The sequence below is a fragment of the Poecilia formosa genome, unplaced genomic scaffold (genome assembly GCF_000485575.1).
Source record: "Poecilia formosa unplaced genomic scaffold, Poecilia_formosa-5.1.2 Scaffold63, whole genome shotgun sequence".
Classification (NCBI taxonomy): Eukaryota; Metazoa; Chordata; class Actinopteri; order Cyprinodontiformes; family Poeciliidae; genus Poecilia; species Poecilia formosa.
Window position 1 is genome coordinate 1,219,336 of NW_006800002.1, and position 20,965 is coordinate 1,240,300.

General features: G+C 36.9%; 1 protein-coding gene across 20 annotated transcripts in view; it reads right to left on the reverse strand.

Annotated features, from left to right (window-relative positions):
• ncam1b (neural cell adhesion molecule 1b) overlaps nucleotides 1-20,965 on the reverse strand; it is a 112,316-nt gene that overhangs the window by 7,644 nt on the left and 83,707 nt on the right. For 7 of the 20 annotated variants that reach the window (XM_016672590.1, XM_016672588.1, XM_016672589.1 and 4 more), the window contains 10 exons: nucleotides 17,072-17,222; nucleotides 15,172-15,359; nucleotides 14,728-14,824; nucleotides 11,649-11,819; nucleotides 10,594-10,722; nucleotides 7,742-7,756; nucleotides 7,374-7,406; nucleotides 6,224-6,226; nucleotides 5,089-5,213; nucleotides 4,661-4,841 (listed from right to left, as the gene is read on the reverse strand). In XM_016672590.1, the coding sequence (XP_016528076.1) occupies nucleotides 4,661-4,841; nucleotides 5,089-5,213; nucleotides 6,224-6,226; nucleotides 7,374-7,406; nucleotides 7,742-7,756; nucleotides 10,594-10,722; nucleotides 11,649-11,819; nucleotides 14,728-14,824; nucleotides 15,172-15,359; nucleotides 17,072-17,222 (1,093 nt within the window). Of the gene's footprint in view, nucleotides 1-1,555; nucleotides 2,672-4,660; nucleotides 4,842-5,088; nucleotides 5,214-6,223; nucleotides 6,227-7,373; nucleotides 7,407-7,741; nucleotides 7,757-10,254; nucleotides 10,258-10,593; nucleotides 10,723-11,648; nucleotides 11,820-14,727; nucleotides 14,825-15,171; nucleotides 15,360-17,071; nucleotides 17,223-20,965 lie in introns of those variants that run through there. The other 13 variants (XM_007554383.2, XM_016672598.1, XM_016672595.1 and 10 more) reach the window with 6 other exon arrangements.

Sequence of the window (20,965 nt, forward strand, 5' to 3'; positions counted from 1 at the left end):
GAACGTACCTGCTGAGGAGTGGTTACCGACAAGTTGCCTTGAACTGATTCTGAACATGAGTCAGCAGTGTGTGAGCTGTTAAATACTCCTCTAATGCTAATCATGATGAATGTGTATTTCATATGAAAAGATCGGATTTAAGGGGACAAAATTATATACATGTTTTTATTTTCAAGCAATTTATTTGATATTAGAAAAACAAGCAAACCAAAGTTTACAGTGTTGCTGGTTACATGCGGGTCAACATTTCCATTTCCAAAAAAAGAAAAACCTGCTGAATCTTTACTCTTGATCTAAAACTATCTTTAGTTGTTATGGACTTCTAATGCAATATTTTAATATGTACATCGATCAGCCATAACATTATGACTACTGACAATTAAAGCAACTAAGACCCTGCACAACGTAGTGTTCTGCTTGGAGAAACCTGCTTTCTCACATACACAAACATGTTATTTTGAATATCTGCAATCTTTTATTTTTTGCAGACGACTTAATGTTTTATATGAGTGGGGTTTATTGCATGAATTAAATTTTGATTATACAGATTATTGGCTAAATTAGGCATGGGTCGGTATGCAGTTTTCATAACATATGTAAAACAGAACTGAAACAACTATTACTATTACTGCTGAAATAATAGACAATTGATTACACTTATGTTATCTATGATATTTGTGTTTTTGTTGTGATGCACAGATTTAACTGTAGGTATAGAATAAGAGCCTCATAAATATAGTGATATATGTTTATTGTGCGGAACACAATAAACATATTGTGTTCCGCACAACAGTTTATAGCAACAATGTTGCTATAAACTGTTTGCTGCTTAATTTGTCATGTTAAATTCCCACCTGACGTATTTCCAAATGCTTTCTTTAAACTTGTTTTATTGACACTGCACAACAACATGCGGGGGAGGAGCTGAGCTGCTTTACTTTATATCCCATACAGATCAAGAGAACTCTGGCAATGTCGACCATAGTAAGTGCTTCAAACCATAGAAGTGGTTCGACGACGGGTTTCTTTCTTTCTTTTTTTTTTATGAATCCTTTTCTCAGATTCATCAAAAGTAATTAAGATTGCTACCTATGCAACATTTCACCACTGCGATTCACAGAGTTTTGATTCTGCACAACAGCAAAAGATTAATTCAGTACAAAAAGTGTAAACGGCTGTTTGCTTGCTTTGCTTAATCCAGACCAGTAATTTGACCAATCTCAAAGAGTAAGAGTGCATGAAATATCAGCACTAGCAGCAGCATAGGAATGTTTTAGTATATCTGACATAAAACCAGGCCAATTTTAACTAATATTCATTATTGTTGTTGTTTGTTTCTGTGGGGTGTTGGTCATGTGATAGTGATGCAGCAAAGGATTGTGGGAGGTTATCTGCAATAATTGATATTGTCCAAAATTTTTATATCAGTGCATCCCTATCAAATAGTTCACATGCTCTCCATGGCAGAATAATTTTTTTGACTGATTCAAATATTTCTGTTTGAAAAAAGATGTTTGAATGATCAGTTCGTTAAAAAAAAATAAATAAATAAAAATAAAAAAATAAGAAAAACTTGCTGCCTGTGAAATATGTATTTTAGTGCACAACCTTGTCTTTTTTACAAAAATTCCCTAAACCAGACCCATGCCCAAAGTAAATATGTCTGCCAGGCTATAAAACATGCAGTGCTGCAAAAAAGTAGAGCCTAGGTTCTGTTTAGGTTATTCCTGGATTCTACAGGTCGGACACGGACAAAGTTAGTGAATTTGAACATGGCTCTCCATAAAATTGAATCATAGTTAATCTATGATTTAGCAAACGGGTCAGTTACTTTTCCAAAAGGGTCGGTAGCTTTTATTATCCAAAAATATACATATGGCAAAATGAATAAAACTGAATAAATCTGTTAGGGGGCAAATACTTTTTCACAGCACTACAGCTGAATGAAGCACCTTCCACATATAAATATATAAAAAACATGATGTAACTTCTGTGGACATCAGATTAAAAACACTTGCACAACAGAAAAAATCTTATTAATCTGCACAAAAATAAATGTTCTCTAATATTTCAGTAAACATTTTGTGAATCTTTGCCAATATAAACAATACAAATATTTGAGTCCCCGCGCCCCGGCATTGTCAGTGTTATTGTTCCAAACCTCTAGAGTACAATTTTATGAAACACAACATTATACAGTGTTTATGTAAACAGACAGGTTCAGTACTCGGTGCTCACTCGATTCTAAGTGCTATGTTTTGCTTTGTTAAAAAAAATATATATTATTTTAACTCCACATCTGTTCATAATTGTAAACTGGGAATCCTCTCTGTCAAGTGCTGATGGCTAGCTGTGCTAATGCTGAGCAGAGTGAATCTGTGGGAGGCGAAGGTTTTCCACTGCCTTTGGTTCATTAAGTCTGTCTGGTCTGTTCTGAAACCACACAACAGCCTTCTCGCCACCATGACAGAGGCGCATCGGTCATGGAGGAAGTCCGCTATAGTGGCTAAAAGCGTCCAGAAAGAAAGAAAGCCAGGCCAGAGAAAAGGCAGGCTCTCCTCCGACGCTACGATGTAGATCCCAAACATAAACTACGTCAGCAGAAGCGCAATGACAAGGGGCGAGATGAGTAGTACCAAAGTGTATGTCACAGATGAGCTGCCCTGAGTGGCTGTGGGTCGAGACAGCACAAACCAGACCAAAACGCACACAGGTCGGGACGAAAATGTTCACGTGGGCCCACCACACGAATATCCAGGATCAGGAGAGAGAGCAGGAACAATGAGCGAGGAGATGAAAAGAGAGAAAAAGAAAATAAGAGGAGGAAATAAAAGCACAATAAACAGGAAAAAAAAGAGAAGGGTGGGGAAAACAGAGAAAGAGAGAGAGAGCGTGAAAAAAATGTTTCAGCTCTGAAAACCAAAGGTGAAAAAAAAATTAAGAAAAATGATTTCTCACATTTGAGGGAGGAAAAAAAAAGAAGCAGCAACACATCAAAGCAAAAGCACATCACAAAGGGGGGGGGGAGCACACTGTGTTGACTGGATGGGTGACTCAGTGGCAGTGAGTGGAAAAAGCTTTAGTTTGGGAAATAAATTAGAAAAAAAAGTGAGAGGAAGACATAATGGCCTGCTGCGACACTTCAGCGAAGCGCTCGACAGGGTCTAGCACTTAAAGGGAATTTGACAGGCTGTGTGGGTTTTCTACCGTTAGTAACAAGCTGCTTCAGCTGCAGTTAGGACCTCACTGAACATGTTAATTAAGAGTTATTCAAAAGATTCCTCTCAGAGGGAAACTATTTCATCTACTTGGTTAAAATTATACACAGGTTAAAGGGGGAAAAACAGGATTGGAGGAAGTCGTCCTCCTGTGAAACACAAACTCAAGCTTATTCAGCCATGGTTTTCAAAAACAACAAATAAAAACATCTTTTTTATCCAACTTGGACATTTATACCAGCTATGAGAAAGTATTTCACCTCCTAAAGAGTTTTTGTTTTTGCTTTTCTGCCACTCCTAAATGTTTCAGATCATCAAGTTTCAGACAAAGATGCATCCAAAAAACAACAACAAAAAACAACCCAGAAAGCAGTTTTCAGCTCTTTATTTAATGTATTAATAGAATAGGAGAAGGTTATGCAGCCCAACCTGGCTCTGTGTGGTAGCATGGCTGTCTGGGGCAGCTTTGCTGCTTCAGGGTCTGGACAATTTGCAGGAATTGACAAAATCCTGAAATCCTGATGAATATTTGGCCATCAGGTTATAACTTTAGCCTAAAGGATTCTTGGGTTACGCAGCAGAACAACGATCCAAAGTTCCTACTTTAGTTTAGACTTTAGTTTAGATTCCTACTAGTTTAGATTGGATCTAACCCAACTAATTAACTTTAATTTAAGGGCCTGAAACCTGACATGTTTTTAAGAGTTTCGTTTTCTTTTGTTTTTAGATTTTATCGTCTTCCTGCTCCATCTTAACCACAGGGTGAGTCAGGTGTAAATCATCTGGGATGTGTGGTTGATAGGATCCTATCTGCGCCGCTGCTTGAGCAGAGCCGCATGCGGTGCGCTGCACTTGTTTAAGTCTGCTTACTTTTTCCTCAACATATTAAACTCTCTACTCTTCTACTCTCACTGTAAGTAGATTACCACAACTTTATATCGTGGATTCTCATTTAGCTTTCTCTGAGCTGTATGTATCAGAGGTTTATTAAACGCACCACAAAAGCCTGAGCCCGACCCAACCATCAAGCAGATAATTCTGGCCCAAATTCCAGGTCAGAACATCTAAACTCCACTCTGAAACACTCCAATTAGCTAAATTACAACAATTCCGCAGAGAAATTATATTTTTTACATAAATTTGAAGAGCTTTCTTTCCCTTGATGAATTACATAATTAGAAAACTGTATTTCTGCATTTTGTATCCTTATCTGATTTAAAGCTTTAAATGATGATCTGAGACATTTAAGTGTGACAGAAAACAAAATGAAAATAAATAAAAAATAATCTGTAAAGATGCACATACTTTTTCTCAACACTATTTTTCTCTTTACTAATGTGAGTTAAATTAAAGAATAGACCACAACACTCATTTTTCAGCTTTGAGTTTGGCTCCCGTGTTTCACCCTGTTGGTTTACTGAGAGCAGTGAGACGTCGCATACCTGGGAAGGCCTCTGGCTCTGCAGATGTTCTGAAGGACATGGTGGCGGGCGGAGACTTCCCCTTCAGGTTCTCGGCCACCACATACACGTCGTACTCCGTGTCCCAGTCCAATCCACGCAGCACGACGTAATCGCTGCCACTGGGCATCCGGATCTCAGGCTTCCACTGTGACGTCTGGATCTGAGGACAGAGACAGACATAAGCGACATGCTTTCAAGGCAGCAAAGCGTAAACTTCAGAAGAAGAAGAAAAAAAGCTGTTGATGTAATAGAAAGCAGAATTGTATATTAACCTGGAGATGCCGCAAGAAAGGTGGCGTGGATGGATATTTGCTTAAAAGCATAATTATGCTGGAAATGTATTTTCCCCAGAGATGCACACTGGAGGTATTTTTTTAACACTCAACATGAATGAATTGTTAACTCACGGGTTTATAGCGGATAAGATAATGCAGGATGGGAGAGCCGCCATCATCCTGCTTAATCCAGCTGACTTTGAGGGAGTTGCCTTTAGGCTCCACTGACCCTTCAAGCTTAGGAGGATTAGGATTTCCTAAAGGTACACAAGAGCAACACAAAGATTATTTCAAAACTCGATAATTTAACTGCACATCGTATGAAATTTGATTGTAAGCAAAGTCAGAGGCAATTGTTAGCTGACCGTTAAATTCAAAGTTTAAAACTAGCCACTCTTCCTGCTCTGGTCCTCTTTTATTCAGTTGACCTTTAATCACTTGTCCCAAGATGCTGTCAGGTTGCACTAATTGGCAAATGACACACAACCACATGCTTATTTGATTCATCTGAGCTGCTGCTGCTGTTGCTGAGTGACCGTCAGCTGGCATGAAGAATGCTAAGGGACCAGCTAGGATGAAATACTCATCCTGCAGTATGTAGCTTTAAGGAAGCTACATACTGCAGCTTCCTTAAAGCTGCAGTATGTAGCTAATCCTATCATCTTACATTTCATAACATACAACCTAACTGCTACACCAGTTGGTTATTATTTAGGAAAAAAAATGAATTACTGCAACCTGATTTTGTACAACTTGATACTATTAAACAGCAAGCTTTTTGCATAGATTAGAATTTAGAGATGTCATTTCATTGCCTCCAAAACTCAATTCAGTCAAGTTAGTAGATCTAACTGAAAGGCGTTGATCTTAATAGTGTTAACAATGACCAGCAATTAGGAAATTAAATGTAAAAATACTCAAGTCTTTGAATGAAAACCAGAGCTAAGGGATGTCGGCAGGAATAAATGGTAGCAAGAAACGACCAATGATTCTTTTGTAATTATAACAAACAAGTTTCATTACACACTTGATTTACTGTAACATATCCAACTGATAAACATCCATCATGTGGCCGACTATCAATACTTCTACAGCGCCATGACCAGCTCTGGTTTTCCCTCATTTTTTTTCCCCCTTCAGGATGCCGACATGACTGATTAAAGTATTACATGCGAACACAGAAGCACATAATGTGGTGTTTAATTGTCGTATTCATCAGCTGAAGTTAAGAATCTTCTTCGTCGGAGGAAATTCAACACCAAGTTACCTTCTGCACGGTTGAAGGAACCATCAGCACCATGCAAGTCAAACATGAAATGAGTGATTGAAAAAGTAAAAAGACATAATTAAAGAACAAAACATTCAGACCTCTTTGACTTTTTCAACATTTCTCACATTGTAACCACAAACTTTGATTTATTTTTTATTTTATTTTATGACTGATTAATTGACTGATTGATTAATAACAATAAAATGCAAGGATTAGTAAGCTAGTTGCAATAAAACAAACAAAAAAAAAATTGCAGTTGCAGCAAAAGGTAGTTTCCACAACACATAGACTCAAGGCTGCTTAATATAAAGTTTTTTTGTGTGTTTTTATTTGTGCAAATGTTGGGAAACCCTTCGTTTTTCCTTCCCTTTAGAATTATGTGCTGCTTTGTGTTGATTTGTCATAAAATTCCAGTAAAATCCATCAAAATGTGTGCTTGTTACATGTCAAAATGCTAAAAAAGTTCTGAAAACCTTGGCGGGTCTCTGCTGGGAGATGACAAAACAGAGGCAAGGGTAGAGGAGAGAAAAACTAAAGTGACCCTAAGGACAAACTAAAAAGAGACTAAATCACAGCAAAGCTATAAACACACTGTTAAAATGCACTTTAATTCCTCTGTTTGGCTTCTCAATGTGAGAAGTGCAAGAGACATCAAACAACTTTACATCCTGATTTAGACAGAATTAATCCTTCAGAAGGCAACTGATTAATCAATGCTGATGGGCTTAATCCAAATGCAAATATTCCCCAAACTCATCTCCAAAGTAGCTGAAACCAGAGGCAAAAAATTTAGCGGCTTTTGAAATACGAAGATTTCCCGTTAATTCATCACAGTGTCACTAAGCCAATTATTTTTTTTTTACAAGCTCCAAACCCAGAATTACATTATTATTCATATTTGTGTGTATCAGATTGAAACTCATGGGATGAAAGTGAAATAATAATAATAATAAAAATCTGTTCACAGAGGAGTTTGCAGTGAAAATCGGGGCATGCGAGGTCACGAATGCAAGAGGAACTTATCGGGTTTTGCAATGCCTTCACGTTACTAGAAATGTTTCTAATCAGCGGGGGTGACTAGGTTATCCCGTAAGACGAAAACGGCTACAGCACTAAGGGCTTCTATTAGCGGCGCCACAGAACAAACCTGTTCCGTCTGTGAAAAAATGAAAAAGGTCGTCTAGAGACATAAGACAAGAGAAGCAATCAAAATCAGTTTTCTACACAAATGACCATCTGAACCTCGATTAAAAGAATCTCTTGAATGAAGAATTTGGGAAGTCTAATTTCTGGCGCTGTGCAAGAGCTATTGTTTATGAAACAAAGAAAGTGATTACTTTTAAGAAGAGTTACAATTACTTTTTTTTTTAAAACAGTGGTTCAAATTTACAGAGACTGAAAATATGGCTAAAACAAGAAAAAACATTTCACCTTTTTGCTGCATCTTTAAGCTTTTCAATTAACATTAACTAGTGCTAAAACTAAACCTATATCTACAACAGATGAATCACTTACTCTTCTTAATGGGGGCTGAGGGACAACAGAGAAAAATGAACAATGGACACAAAAATTAGTCATTAAAAAATAGAAACGTAAAGACAAGACATGAAGTCATCATGGGAGGCTCTGCTCTATAAATGGACAACCAACAGAGGGCACTAAACACTAAACCATGAGATCAGGATTCAGTGAATTCTGAAAAGATAGTGATCAGATAAGTGGACCGCTGATGACACAATGCAAATTTGAGTTGAAAAATACATTAGCACTGGATTACTTTTCATATTTGTTACATGTCAAACCATTTTTGTGGACCAGTCGCAGCACCTACAGCATCAGCTGTGACACAGTCGACCTAAAAGTCTCATACAATTGAAGAGGCTCCAAAGATCCAACTCTGATTCACAGGACTGAGAGGCGGTACTGGTCCAAATCAATATATTGGAATTTTACGTAAGTTTGTTTCTTCAATTCATAAAGTGAAACTCATATCAAGCATTTATTACACACTGTAATACTTTTAAAGAATCTTTTTCAAGATTTTTTTTCTCTTTGTTTTGATGATTATGGCAAATAATTAATGAAAACAAACAGTTTATAAGAAAACTGATTATAAANTTTGTTTTGATGATTATGGCAAATAATTAATGAAAACAAACAGTTTATAAGAAAACTGATTATAAATAAGTGTTTATTCCCTAAAGGGGCAGTATTATGTAAAATCGACTTTTCTGAGTATTACATCACAACATCATGTTAGTCCCTCAATGTTTTTTTCTCTTCATGCATGTTTGAGAAATCCTTTAATCACCCGTGGCAACCACTCAGCTGTGCAAAACGCTTTCCAGCCACAGCGCCACGTCAGAGCTGCAGTTCCACCTCAGAGAGTGTTGAACCCTGTACTTCTACTCCTCCATTCAGCTCCTTCAGACTAGCCAGCAGCAATTAGCAAACACCTGGTGGAACTGCACATCAGCTGAGTTCATCATATGAGCTCACAATGTTGTTGGATGGTTAATAGAGGAGTGGTGTTGTAATGACTTCTTGAAGGCAGAGGTTTCAGAAAGGAGGATTTAAAGCAACAGAGACCCAATTTCAAAGCTTTAAATTATGAAGAAAAGTTTCTTTTAAGTTCAATTTGATATATAGCATTTTTTAACAAATAAAGTTGTTTTATCGATGCTGCGAGTATCGACACATTAAATCCTACTCAAATCCTTCGTGTTCCAACTTGCACATGTACTGTAAAAATGACATGTAATGAAACAGTTACAATTAATAAAAAATAATGAAAGGAAATAAATAAAATATAAATAAATAAAAGTGAATAAGACAAAAAATATTCCTTTTCTGCATAACTAAATACACAAAGCTACAAAATTAACATTCAAACAAAGCAAATCTATAAAAGAATTTATAACAAAAGCATTTATTAAACCAGTATTATGCCATCAGTTCAATGAATTTAATCCAAATCTATGGAACAGTCACAAAATGTCACCAAACACACTCTGTCCCTCTAAAATCTTTCAGAAAATCTTAAAAATGTATTGAATCATACCGTTTGCTGAATATCGTGATATATATCATATTGTGAGCAGAATATCACATATCGTGAGATTAGTGTGTCGCTACAGCCCTAGTTAAGATAGTTACTTGATTTGTGCTACAAGATGGTACTATGTGCACAGAAAAAACACAATACTGCCCCTTTATAAGTGTGCACTCGATATGCAGTCAAGGAACTTTTTGCATGAATTATTACATCAAAGCAAGGTGGAGCAGATCAGCCTATGGCACATCTGAGGTGCTAAAAAAGCCCTCACTCCTCTCATAGTTGTATCTGTTGACTGTTGTGGTGTCTCTGATTTTCTTCTTGGCAATACTTCATAGGTTCCCAAAGGGAATATTGGCACTGGTACTTTCAGTATTTTGGACAGGCCAGCTTCTTTAGCAAGGAGCTTTTGTAGCTCATCTTTTCTGTGGAGTGTGTTGGTGACCAACTGAAATCAGCAGTATTTCTCTTTAATATGTTTGCTAAAAAATAAATGGTCAGAATTAAACACTTTTTTTTATTGTTCTATCCCAGAAGTCTGTGACCTTCACATCCTGAAGAGCCATTATTCCTCTGAGGCCAGCCAAATAAAACTTATTTAGAGCCGCTAATGTCACACAAATAATAATTTTAGGTAAAAATCTACTATAGTTTACTTTTTAAAAAACCGCCATTTCATTTCCAGCCAAAGTTATTGAGAGCCACTGTGGAAGGTGCAAAGAAAAACAGGTTGCATTTGTAGTCATTCAAATAACTACAAATACACATTTGAAATGCATTACTGTGTGTGATAATTCTATAAATTAGGAGTTTGACTTTTTGAACTGAGATACTAAGATATAATGTTTGACTTCAGTGCAACTTCCCCTGATTATTAAGAGCTGTTGTGATGGCAAAAGACTCATTCTTATCCATATCATGCTGCTGGTGATACTGTAATTCCTCACTGCAATTAGGGAGTAAGAAATTAAACCTTCTATTTTTTCAGTAAATTACAACATAATTAACATGAGAGTGCTGTAAAAATTATATCTATACTTTGTAACAAAGTGGGCATGTAATTATAGGAGTAAAAAATATCTGTAGATAGCTTTTAAAATAACTGCTTCATGAATTCAAACATCTCCCTGCAGAGAAGCAAAATCGGTCAGAAGAAAGGACTGAAATCACTCTGTTTTTGTGAAACTGTCCAAACATCTCAGGCAACCAGCCGATAATGTGTATATAGAAATCCTCTGCAGGTAATATGTTTGTGATGAAAGAAATGAAGGAGGATAAAAGCTTCACACTGCGCTGTCAACTGTGCACTTACGGACAGGCTCGGTCTTGAACCGCTCCGTGGGGCTGCTCTCTCCTTCGCCCTTGCCGTTAATGGCCGACAGCTTCACCTCGTAGCGGCTCTCCGGTTTCAGGCCCGTTATCGTCACCTCGTTGTCGAAGTCTGTTACAATATCAGAGACGGCGCAGTTTCTGTTGAGAGCACCTTGATCGTTTTGATGAGCACAACAATAAACGAATTCCCCCCCGTTCCAACAATACATGGATAATTAATCGGCGAACATGCAAACGCTGATTAGCTGGATTCTCATTTCGCCCAAACAATGTTTAGACAACTGATTAATCCATTTAGAGATGTACCGAAACTCGGCATACAGGGAAACAAGAGCAGCAGCCGTGTTCAATTATTTTGTCAACGTTACAGTTTGTATTGACAGCCAAGTGTGCCACGATCCAACAAAGAAACAGTTTGTCCAATAATTAATTACAAACTCGATAGTCTAATTACAACTGTAAGGAATAATTCAATTTTTTCATATAAATGTATACAGTTTTCTAATTCCATAAGCCATAAAAATTGAAGTAATTTAAAACTATACAGAAATAATTATAGATGGTTACAAGTACAATACATAATCATTGACTAACATTTAAAAATGTGCGTATTTTAATCCTTGCAAACATTTAAATAAAGAAGTGTTATTCATTTAACTGCCAGTTTCATGTACCAAATCTTTTACAGTTTTATTTGAATTTTTTTTATTTAAAATATTTATTCTTAACTGTAAATAATGGTAATTTTGGCCCAAGTAAATGTTTTTTAGTTAAATGCAGTTGAGCATTACCATAACATTTTCCTACCTTATTAAAATTTATCTAGCATTTGTATACAAAACAATGTATGAATATTGATTTCTACATTTGCACTGATATTTCTGACATTTTATATCAATTCCAACCAAAATAATAATAATAAAAAAGGTTTTATCTAACATTCATTGAAAAATAACTAAATCTTTTGTTGAACTTTTAAGTGAATTTTGCACAACTTACTAATACCAGCAGTTTAGTTTTTACACGTGTGTTTACCGTCTTGGACCTCGTAGACTTTCTGCGTCCAGCTGCTCCTGCCCTGCATCCTCCATTCAGCTCTGTACTTGAGAACAGGAACGCCTCCAGTAGATTCAGGCTCTCCAAACTGGATCAGAGCGGTGGTGGAGAAAGGCCTCACTTCATCAATGACCAACGATGACGGAACCTCTGTAAAAAAAAAAAAAAAAAAAAAAAATTAGGTCAGTTTAACTACAGAAAGTTTAAAATTTCACAAAAACCATTCTTATGGCCGCTTGTTCCTTTCAAAGTGAGACATTGAACTCTTAATGCATCTCATAATACATAGCAGTTGCACAAGTGAATTAATTAGTGATTTATAGGTTTAAAGCTATGGATCTTACTAAAAAATAAAATAAAAAAAATCCATATTATCATTGTAAAAATATTAAGCAATAATTGGGATAGTTTTATAATCTATTCAGATGACATATTTGTATACAAATTGCTTCATGGGCTGGCTCCACCACAGTTAAAAGATTTTAATCAATTAAATTTTGTGTTTGTCTGTGTGTGTATGTGTCTTTTTTTTTTCTTTTCACCATAAACCTGCCATTACAAAAGGCTAAAATCTGACATTTTTACAAGACTCTTTAATCTAGAAATGCTGATTAATATGCACTAAATCAAAATTTAAATTGCTCTTTGCACAACTACTAATACCAGCAGTTTAGTTTTAAACTAAACTAAACCAGCTGCTAGTATTTAGACAATAAACCTCATTTGCAGGGAGGGTTGAGCAGTAGTGGTCATAGTGCACCTGGTAGATTTATTATTTATCTGTTGGAAGCATAAACACTTCTACAGGACTGGTAAGCAGGCTTAATTCACATAAAGAGCACAGTAAAAACACACACAGTTAGGGAAAGGCTAGAACTCTAGAAAAATAAGTTCCTGGAGAAAGAAGCAAAATGAAAACATGTCTTTTGATGTAAAATATAAAAGCAAAACTGTAAAAAAATATATATAATAAATTAAAATAAGAAAGCATTAAACAGACCTAAAAACCATTGAAAGAGCTTAAACTAAAATTGAATATGGATTTAAACCCTTTATCTCACAGATAATTCAGTGTTTCAGAAATATGAAAACATTTAAACTATGAACAGAAGGCTTCAGGAATATACTGATACTAGTAAAATAAAGATTTATTTTACCCTTCCTATAAAAACCATCTAGGCTGCGAGGTGCAGAAGGAGCTGAAAATGCATTCTGACTTTCAATCATCCTTTGTTAAATTTACCAGCATAAAAAAATAATTGTTCTCCACCCACTTCTTGATCCATTTTGGGAAAAATTACATTATTAAAAGTGTTTAACTAATTGAAACAGTAATATCCGAGTTCTGGTGGCTTTGCGGGATTCCTACACTCTAAAGCGAGCTCCATTCTTTCCTGCATCACTTTGATCTGGGTAGTAAAAAGGAACACTGTAATTACTGTGGTTGCACAGGTTTCTGCCTGAAGTGAAAAATGCTGCTTTTTTTTCTCTAGTCACTTCAGATGGTGGCTTAAAACCTGTATTTTCTCCTTTCCTCTGGTCTTATGAAGACGGATGCATTCATATGAAGGTGTAACATTATTAACTTGTACTTTTCTCAAGAAAGCATTCAGCTGAATTATGCAGATGCAAAGTAAAAACACAGCAAAGTTTTATTTTACACTGCACCGAGGGCTTTGATACAAGACACAGATAACCGTTGCTGATAGTTGAGCTGATGTCTTTTTATCTAAAGTTATCTTCTATCTAAACAAACACCGCTGCTTTGTGTAATCTCATGCTGGCTGTTACTGCAAAATATATTTTAAAAAGGAGTGTAAAATCTGTTTTACAGCCCAGAGCAAGACAACATCTAAAGCACTACTCTGTGTTTTAGGTTGCTTTCACACCTGATAGTCTGGTAGACTGTTTGATTTTTGGACAAAAATTGCAACATGTGTTATATTTTCAGCTGGTGCAGTTTTTCGCACTGCATTGTGTCAAACCAACCAAACCCTATGAAAAACCTGTTCACCCTCTCGCCTCTGGAGGCGATGAACCAAGAACCACTGAAAGAAACGGCACAAAAAACGTCTGAAGAGGACACTGAGTGGAACTTCCTTCTTCATGAAATGTGGACAAAAATGAAGTGCCGTCAAATTTTAGCGGTTGTATGATTTCTCTTTCTTTGGTGAAAGACCACAAGCCTTCTCTCCCACTAGCGCTGGACATTTGTTTTGGTTGCATTTACTCTTCGTGCTTTTGGAGTGGTCTCCGGTCCGCTTAGCATTCACATATGCATTCAAACCGCACCAGAGTTCACAGCAACCAATCCAAGACCTAGGTTTGTAGGCTAACTAGCTTGATTACTAGGGATAGTGTGAATGTACCCTTAAGTTTAATTCTGCTACAATGGTACTGAATCGCATCTGCACGTTTCAGCAAGTCAAATGTAAGACTTAAAACCTATCAACTCAGCTTTGTGCTTCTCATACTGCAGATTTTGCTCTCTACAGCTTTAACCCCCACAGTGCCAAGCTTAAAAGTTTTGTTTTATCACTTTATCTCAAATTGGTTGGCAGTAGAAATCAGCCAGTTGCAAAAATGAACATCATCCAGCCAACTGCTAATAAATTTGATAGAGGCAAAAATGCTAGCTAGCTAGCTAGCTAGCCAGGGTAGTTTAGCGGCTAGTTACCAGTAGCCTCAACCTCCTCAAGTCACAGAACTCAATGAAGATGTTTCCAAACAACTTAAACTTTTGCCTAATAGAAAAGTACCACGAGAAAAGAAAACTACATCAAACAGTCCTGCCTCTACAAAGTTTAAGACCTGTGACTAACAAATTAAAGACCAACTTACATTTTTAATTAATTTAAGACATTTTAAGGTCTTAATTTTACACACACACAAACACTTTTTAAGACATTTTACGGATGTCCGTACACCCTGTACAAACTTAACAGCTATTACTGAAATATTCAACACACTCTGCTGAGTTGTATTTTTAGTATAATTACATGTGAAGGCCAAATGCTGTAAACAAGAGTGAGATTTAAACCACATCCTCATCACTGACCGGCCTGAATGAGCAGGAACTCCTTGGACTCGGTGCCCATCTCGTTTGAGGCGGTGCAGTTATAGCTTCCAAAATCATTTTCAGACTCTGGTGTAATCTGGAGGGGAGAAGAAAATAGAGCAGTGAACATATGAAGGGAAGCATGGCTAAACAGATGAACAAACTTATGTGTCAATCACCATGGAGGTGACTTTTGTGTTTGTCCATCAGAATAGCCTATTTTCATGTGTTGCCGTGAGCCTTCATGCTGCTGAATTATTCATAGATTCCTCCCACCCCCGACAATGAGGCTAGAAGAAAATCCCCCTCACTTCTTAGTCTATGCTCATGAAATCTTGATGACACAAGGTGATGGGGGGTCTGGGATGTGTCTGTGCACATGGAGAAAACTTCATGCATGCATTATGTATGTTTACGTTGCAAAGTGTACTTTAAAGTCAGTACCTGTAGGTAACTGGATAAAGGAGTTCTGAAGATTTTGATGTTGGTGGTGTTTGAGTTTGGAAGCTGCAGTCCATCTCTGAGCCAAACAATTGACACATCTGTGGGGAAAGCCTTGACCTCGCAGCTGATGTTGACCGGGTTTCCCTCCCACGTGTAAACCGCCACTGTTCCGTGGATCTTAGGCGTATCTAGGAGTTGAGAATGTGATTCAGAAAACTCTTTCAAACAGCTGAAAATATTTTTTAACTTGTTCATAGTTCTGGTTGGAAATTCATACACATTCATTGTGGGGCTTTTAATGATTTATTTAATTTTGTAGTGTGAATATTTATGTTTCACCACATTTCTGAGCAGAATTGATTTAAATTAGTTGGTTTGTTTGCTGCAGAGAGGCACCATTCATGCATACTCCCTCGGCATACTCTTGACTTCCTTTATCCGTTCTAGTTTCAGTTTTTATAAGTATTTGGGATCCCAGTCCTTTTGCAACACCCAGTTAAGTCAAAGTATTGCCCAAGAATTGAGAGGATCCCAAACAAAACAGAAGCCCCTACTCAAAGTTTACGTCCTTCAACGACAACCGAGTTTCAGAAAGGTCTATGATCAGACACAAACTTGTTTTATCTGTACGAACCAAAAAGTATGTTTGCAGCAGTCAAGTTGAGGCTTTAAAACCTAAGAGCTATGTACCAACTGTCGAGCTCAGCGGTGCAGCATTGCCAGAGGATGGAGCAATAAAGAACAAGGAGTACCTCTAAGTTCTTCAAGTCAAATGAACAGCTACCTGGTTGAAACTTAGACACACTTTGGTTTTATAACAAAGCGGAATAGAACAATGATCACAAATGGAAGTCAAAACTGGCAGGAAAGGATACAGATTGCAGACAGGCTTCTGCAATGACCCTGACCTCAACCCTGCAGAACGTGTGCAAATTGTGGTTGTTATCCTGCGGCAGGATAACAACCAATTAACTAAACTCTATATTCACCTTGAAACTTGCAGATAGCTACAAAAATGTTGCAGTCAAGGTGGAAGTTACTAAGGAATATAGTTTAGATTTATGGCCTGAGCCGAACTCAAACGAGACAAAAAGTTCAGGCCGGGTTGGGTCAGTGTTATTTGCTTGCCTGCGATCCATACAGCACAGAGAAAACCAACGATAATGCACAATATAATGCACAATATAAAGTTGTTTTAATCTGTCTATAGTCTAGAGTAGATAGCTTAACTTGTTGAGGAAATAAACACAGTAAAGAGGGTGCAGAAGTTAATCAGATTGTAACAAGCACAGTAAACTGCATGCACACACAGCTCTGCCCTGCCCTGCCCTGTCTGAGCAGCAGAGGAGATGGGATCCTGCAAATCACACATGCCAGATGATTTGCACTTGAGTATCTGAACTTGACTCACCCTGAGGTTACAACAAACGAGAAGATGGAACTGGAAGATGTTAATCACAAGCTAAATATGGGACACTGCTTATCTAAATGGTCTACAATCAAAAGCAGTAAAATCGTAATTTAAAAAAAGTAGGCATAGGTCTATAAGTAAAGTTAATTAGTCATGTTGGATTGGGACACATTGCCTACGGATTTGGGTTGGGTTGGATACTAAGGAACGTGTTCTCACATACTAGTCAGCCTGTATGCAGAATTTTGACCCTGTGTAAATTACAGGTGGTTCCCCAATAGTTTAAAATTTGTTCTCCATATGCTTTACTTTTTTCCTTAGGGTTGATTGTCTAATCATGCCAAATTTGAAAAATAATGACTCAAATAAATAATTAAAAGCCCAAAACATCCACAACCTACAGCCCATTGTGACTGTAGGTTCACCTAAACCTGACTCTCAGGAACCAGACTTATTTTCCAGCTAAGCTGAAGACAATGCAATACTCACAGCGGACCTCCAGATAAGCGGTCTGTTCATCCTCTCCGATGGCACTGCGAGCTGTGCAGAGATACTGACCGGCATCTGTATACTTGACATACTTCAGAGTGAGGGAGGACACACGAGCATCGCTCCTTACTACTACATTTCCATCTGGACTCTAAATGGTAGCAGAAAAAGGTTTGGTGTAAGGGGGAAAACAACAACAACAAAAAAACAATAGGACTTCATTAATGGCTATATTGCATTGTGACATTAAACAATTTTATAGAAAGATGTTTGTAACCTGAAATGGAAAAATAAAAGTAAGCCAGCCTTTAATAAAGAGAGTGGACATTAACTTAAGGAAGGAGGTGAACAGCGCTCGATAAAGACGTGGAAACATGGGGATGCTGATGACAAGGCAGGGGAGCTGGTAAATAATAGATGGAAGACGGCATTAAGAACCATCTAGAGCTTTTCACATGGCAGCTACTAACTTGTGAAACATGCTGATGCACAGTTGCAGACGGGGAGCTCCACGCTTGCACTTTTACACATTGGCTGACATATATGTTTTTTGTTACATCATCCTCATTTAAGACAATTTTTCTTTTATTTCTCCATTTCCAGACATTATTCGTTATCAGATATGTTATGAGGCAGCGATGTGTACATCTAGTATTTACTCCGTTTTCAGGGATGTATCAAGTCACCTACCATTTGAAATCGTGACTGTTACAGCAGATGTTGTTGTGACTGTTTTTATCGTTTGGTACTAAAACTGCCAGACAATATGGTTTCTGCTTCCAAAGAGCCGTAGTGTAGCATATTACTGTAAAAAGTCCCATTAGCCACTTGAATTTTACGATGATGGCCGCCATTTTGAGCTTTTTAAGCCAATTATTGCCATAAAATGTTACCCATTTTCATGACTTGGATGAACTGTCAAATCATGTTTTCTTATTCAGGCAACTTTAAAGTAATATGTAGAAGAATCAGCAATTGAGGACTTTGCTCTTTGTGAATCTCACACCAGTCGTCAACTAGACAGAGACAATGTGTGACAGAATTACAATCGTCTTGGTTAGTGCCAACTTCTGCTGATTTTTTAAATATGCTTAGTGGTTTAGCGGCAGCAGAGCTAAGATTCTTGCTTAGTGAATTTATGGTTAGTCAACCTAACTATTTGGCCAGCAATGGCAATAACTACTGCTGATTTTAATACAAAAGTATACATTATAACCACAATGGCCACTGAAAAATGTCCACCAGAAAAAGATAACTGCAAATCAACAAAATACAAATGATTTTTGGCTCAAAATATGTAGGTTATGATTTGACACCAAACACATTCATCTATTTAGTGATTTTAGTGCAAACATGTATTTTCCATGACGACCATGGCGGCACTCTTAAAAAATTATTACAAGACATGAGTGATCAATGGGTCAAATTAAGCATGATTTAACAAATGTAATCATCTGTGATAATCACTGGCACATTTAGTACAACATACACGATCCCTATGACCATCCTGTAAAATGGTGGCCATCTTGAATTTTTCAGTAGCTTTTTTTTCTTTTCTTTTGTTTTGAAAAAAGGAAGACCCATTGAACATCTATGCCAAGTTAACTTCTTGTATCTGCAAGTGAAAGATTTTTCTGAAATATTCAGTTATCTTCTGCACCAGTATTTCAGTGCTTTATTCATTAAAAAGACAAAACAAATTAAAACATGACATCCTCAACATAATCAGATCCACATCTACCAAAACCAAATAAATTGACTTTCTTTTTCTGCACACATTTGTACAATAACATTATGCATCTGTTCCTTTAACAAGGTGCTAGACCTGAATATCTAAGTGTCTCTTACGGTTGCCTTCGTGGCTTTGATCCAAATTGAAAACAAAACAATGGCAGAATGCTTTTACATAGACTGAATTAGGGCTCAGCCTGGGAAGGCATTTAAGAGAAACAGTGTTAGTTTGTATTCAAATTGAACACACAAAGCATGTCTAGGGCATTTATTATGCATAGAGGGTAGCGGGAGCAGGGAGACACTTACATAACACACACTACCCTTTTCTTCTGACCCCTGTGCAGATAGCTATCTCAGTCGACCCCTGTGGTGCTGTTTTCGATTGCTGCATTTATACAACATGCCACACTCCATCTAAGCATTAGCGCCTACTTTAAAGAAAGCTTTAAGTATGGATGGGCTTTTTTGGGGGACACTAAAGTCTCTGATGTAATTTGAGAAGTAGCAAAGTGTGTGAGAGATCCCAAAAATGTGGAACGTTTCTAAATATTCATCAACATTTCAGTAAATTAGATTATTATGAAATAATCTCAGCTAATTTAGTTATTTTGATTGAAAAAGCTAAACTTCTCCTGATTCATTACACACAGTGAGACATATTTTATTTTCTTTTAATTTGGATAATTATATCCTACAGCACATGAAAACCCAACATTTAGTTTCACTGGAATTACAAGATAAAAACGACTAATAGAAATGCTGTTATGCTCGACACAATCATCTTCTAAATTGTCAGTTGTCAAGTAGACGGTAGTCAACGCCCTCAACAACAAGTAGGGTGTGGCACAAAGAATAACCACTAAAGCAGCTGGCTGTTCACAAAGTGCTGTGACAAAGCCTATTGCTGGAAAGTTTAGTGGAAGAAAAACCTGTGGTAGTGAAAGTTGTAGAGTCCTTAGTGCTATATGGGCCACAATCATACTGTTGAAAGAACTCGTGGGCCACAAATATAATTTTCTTTTCTGTTCTTTTTTATTGAAAGGTTTAACAACTTTACCAGTTCTTATTTTTTCCTTGTTAATGTCCCAAAAATAAACTAAACGAGCAATATCTTAATGGACATAGATGTCTAGACAAGGAATCTTAAAATATAAAAAGATTTTTGCATGTCTTACATATAGCTAGCAGAAACAATATAAGGATAATGGTTTTATCAAATAAGTTTGTTGTATTTAGCCTTAATTCAATGACTAGGTGATCCCAAGTCTGGTGTTAAGTGGAAATTGCACTTGCAGGATGTATGTGGTTGTACTGGCAAAAAAAAATGAAAGGGGCAGTATGAGCTTAGGTTGAACAAACATGGTGTGTTATGAGCGACATCTCACTGCAACACTGGTAAAAACATTAAGGGGTTAATAGAGGAGAGATGCTGTGATGATTTCCTGAAGGCGAAGGTTCAGAAGGAACAGGAGTTTTTAAAGAGACAGAGGCCCAATTTCATGGCATTAAATTACAACAGGGTTTCCCTCAGTATATTATAAGCCTGGTGGGCCACCAGGCTTTACTTGTACCCCCAAAAGGCTACAGATTGCATAGTCTTTTAAGTCTTTTTAAACTTTTTGCATTTTTTAATGCTTTATAGTTAATGTTCAGATATTAATCTTCCAATCTTTCAATAACACATAATTATCAAGTAATATTTTCAAATTTCCTGTCAACTTTAAACATTTTTTAACTCAAAAACATGGCAGGCCACTGGATGAATGATTGGCCTAGCGACCAACCACCCGGCTTAGCAAGTTTTCTGGGGGAAACCTTGTACAACGTGAAATTGTTTGGTTGTAATAACTTCTTGGTTGTACTATAAAATGGCAGAATGTGCCTGGAAGATACATAATACTTTAAAGCAAAAGAAAAAGCTATTAATCATATAAAAAACACTTTGAATTGTACATAATATTTTCCATTAACATTTGCTTAATTGGAATCTGCATCTTTTTTCAAATGTCTTGCTCTTTAGACATTTTGCCCACTATGAATCTCTGGGATAATAATAAAATACATCACCGTGTGTAATACATCTTTACTGTGCATGTTCCACTGCTTGATTTTTAACAACTAGAATAAATTAACTTTTCATACAACTTTCTTGAGATGTTA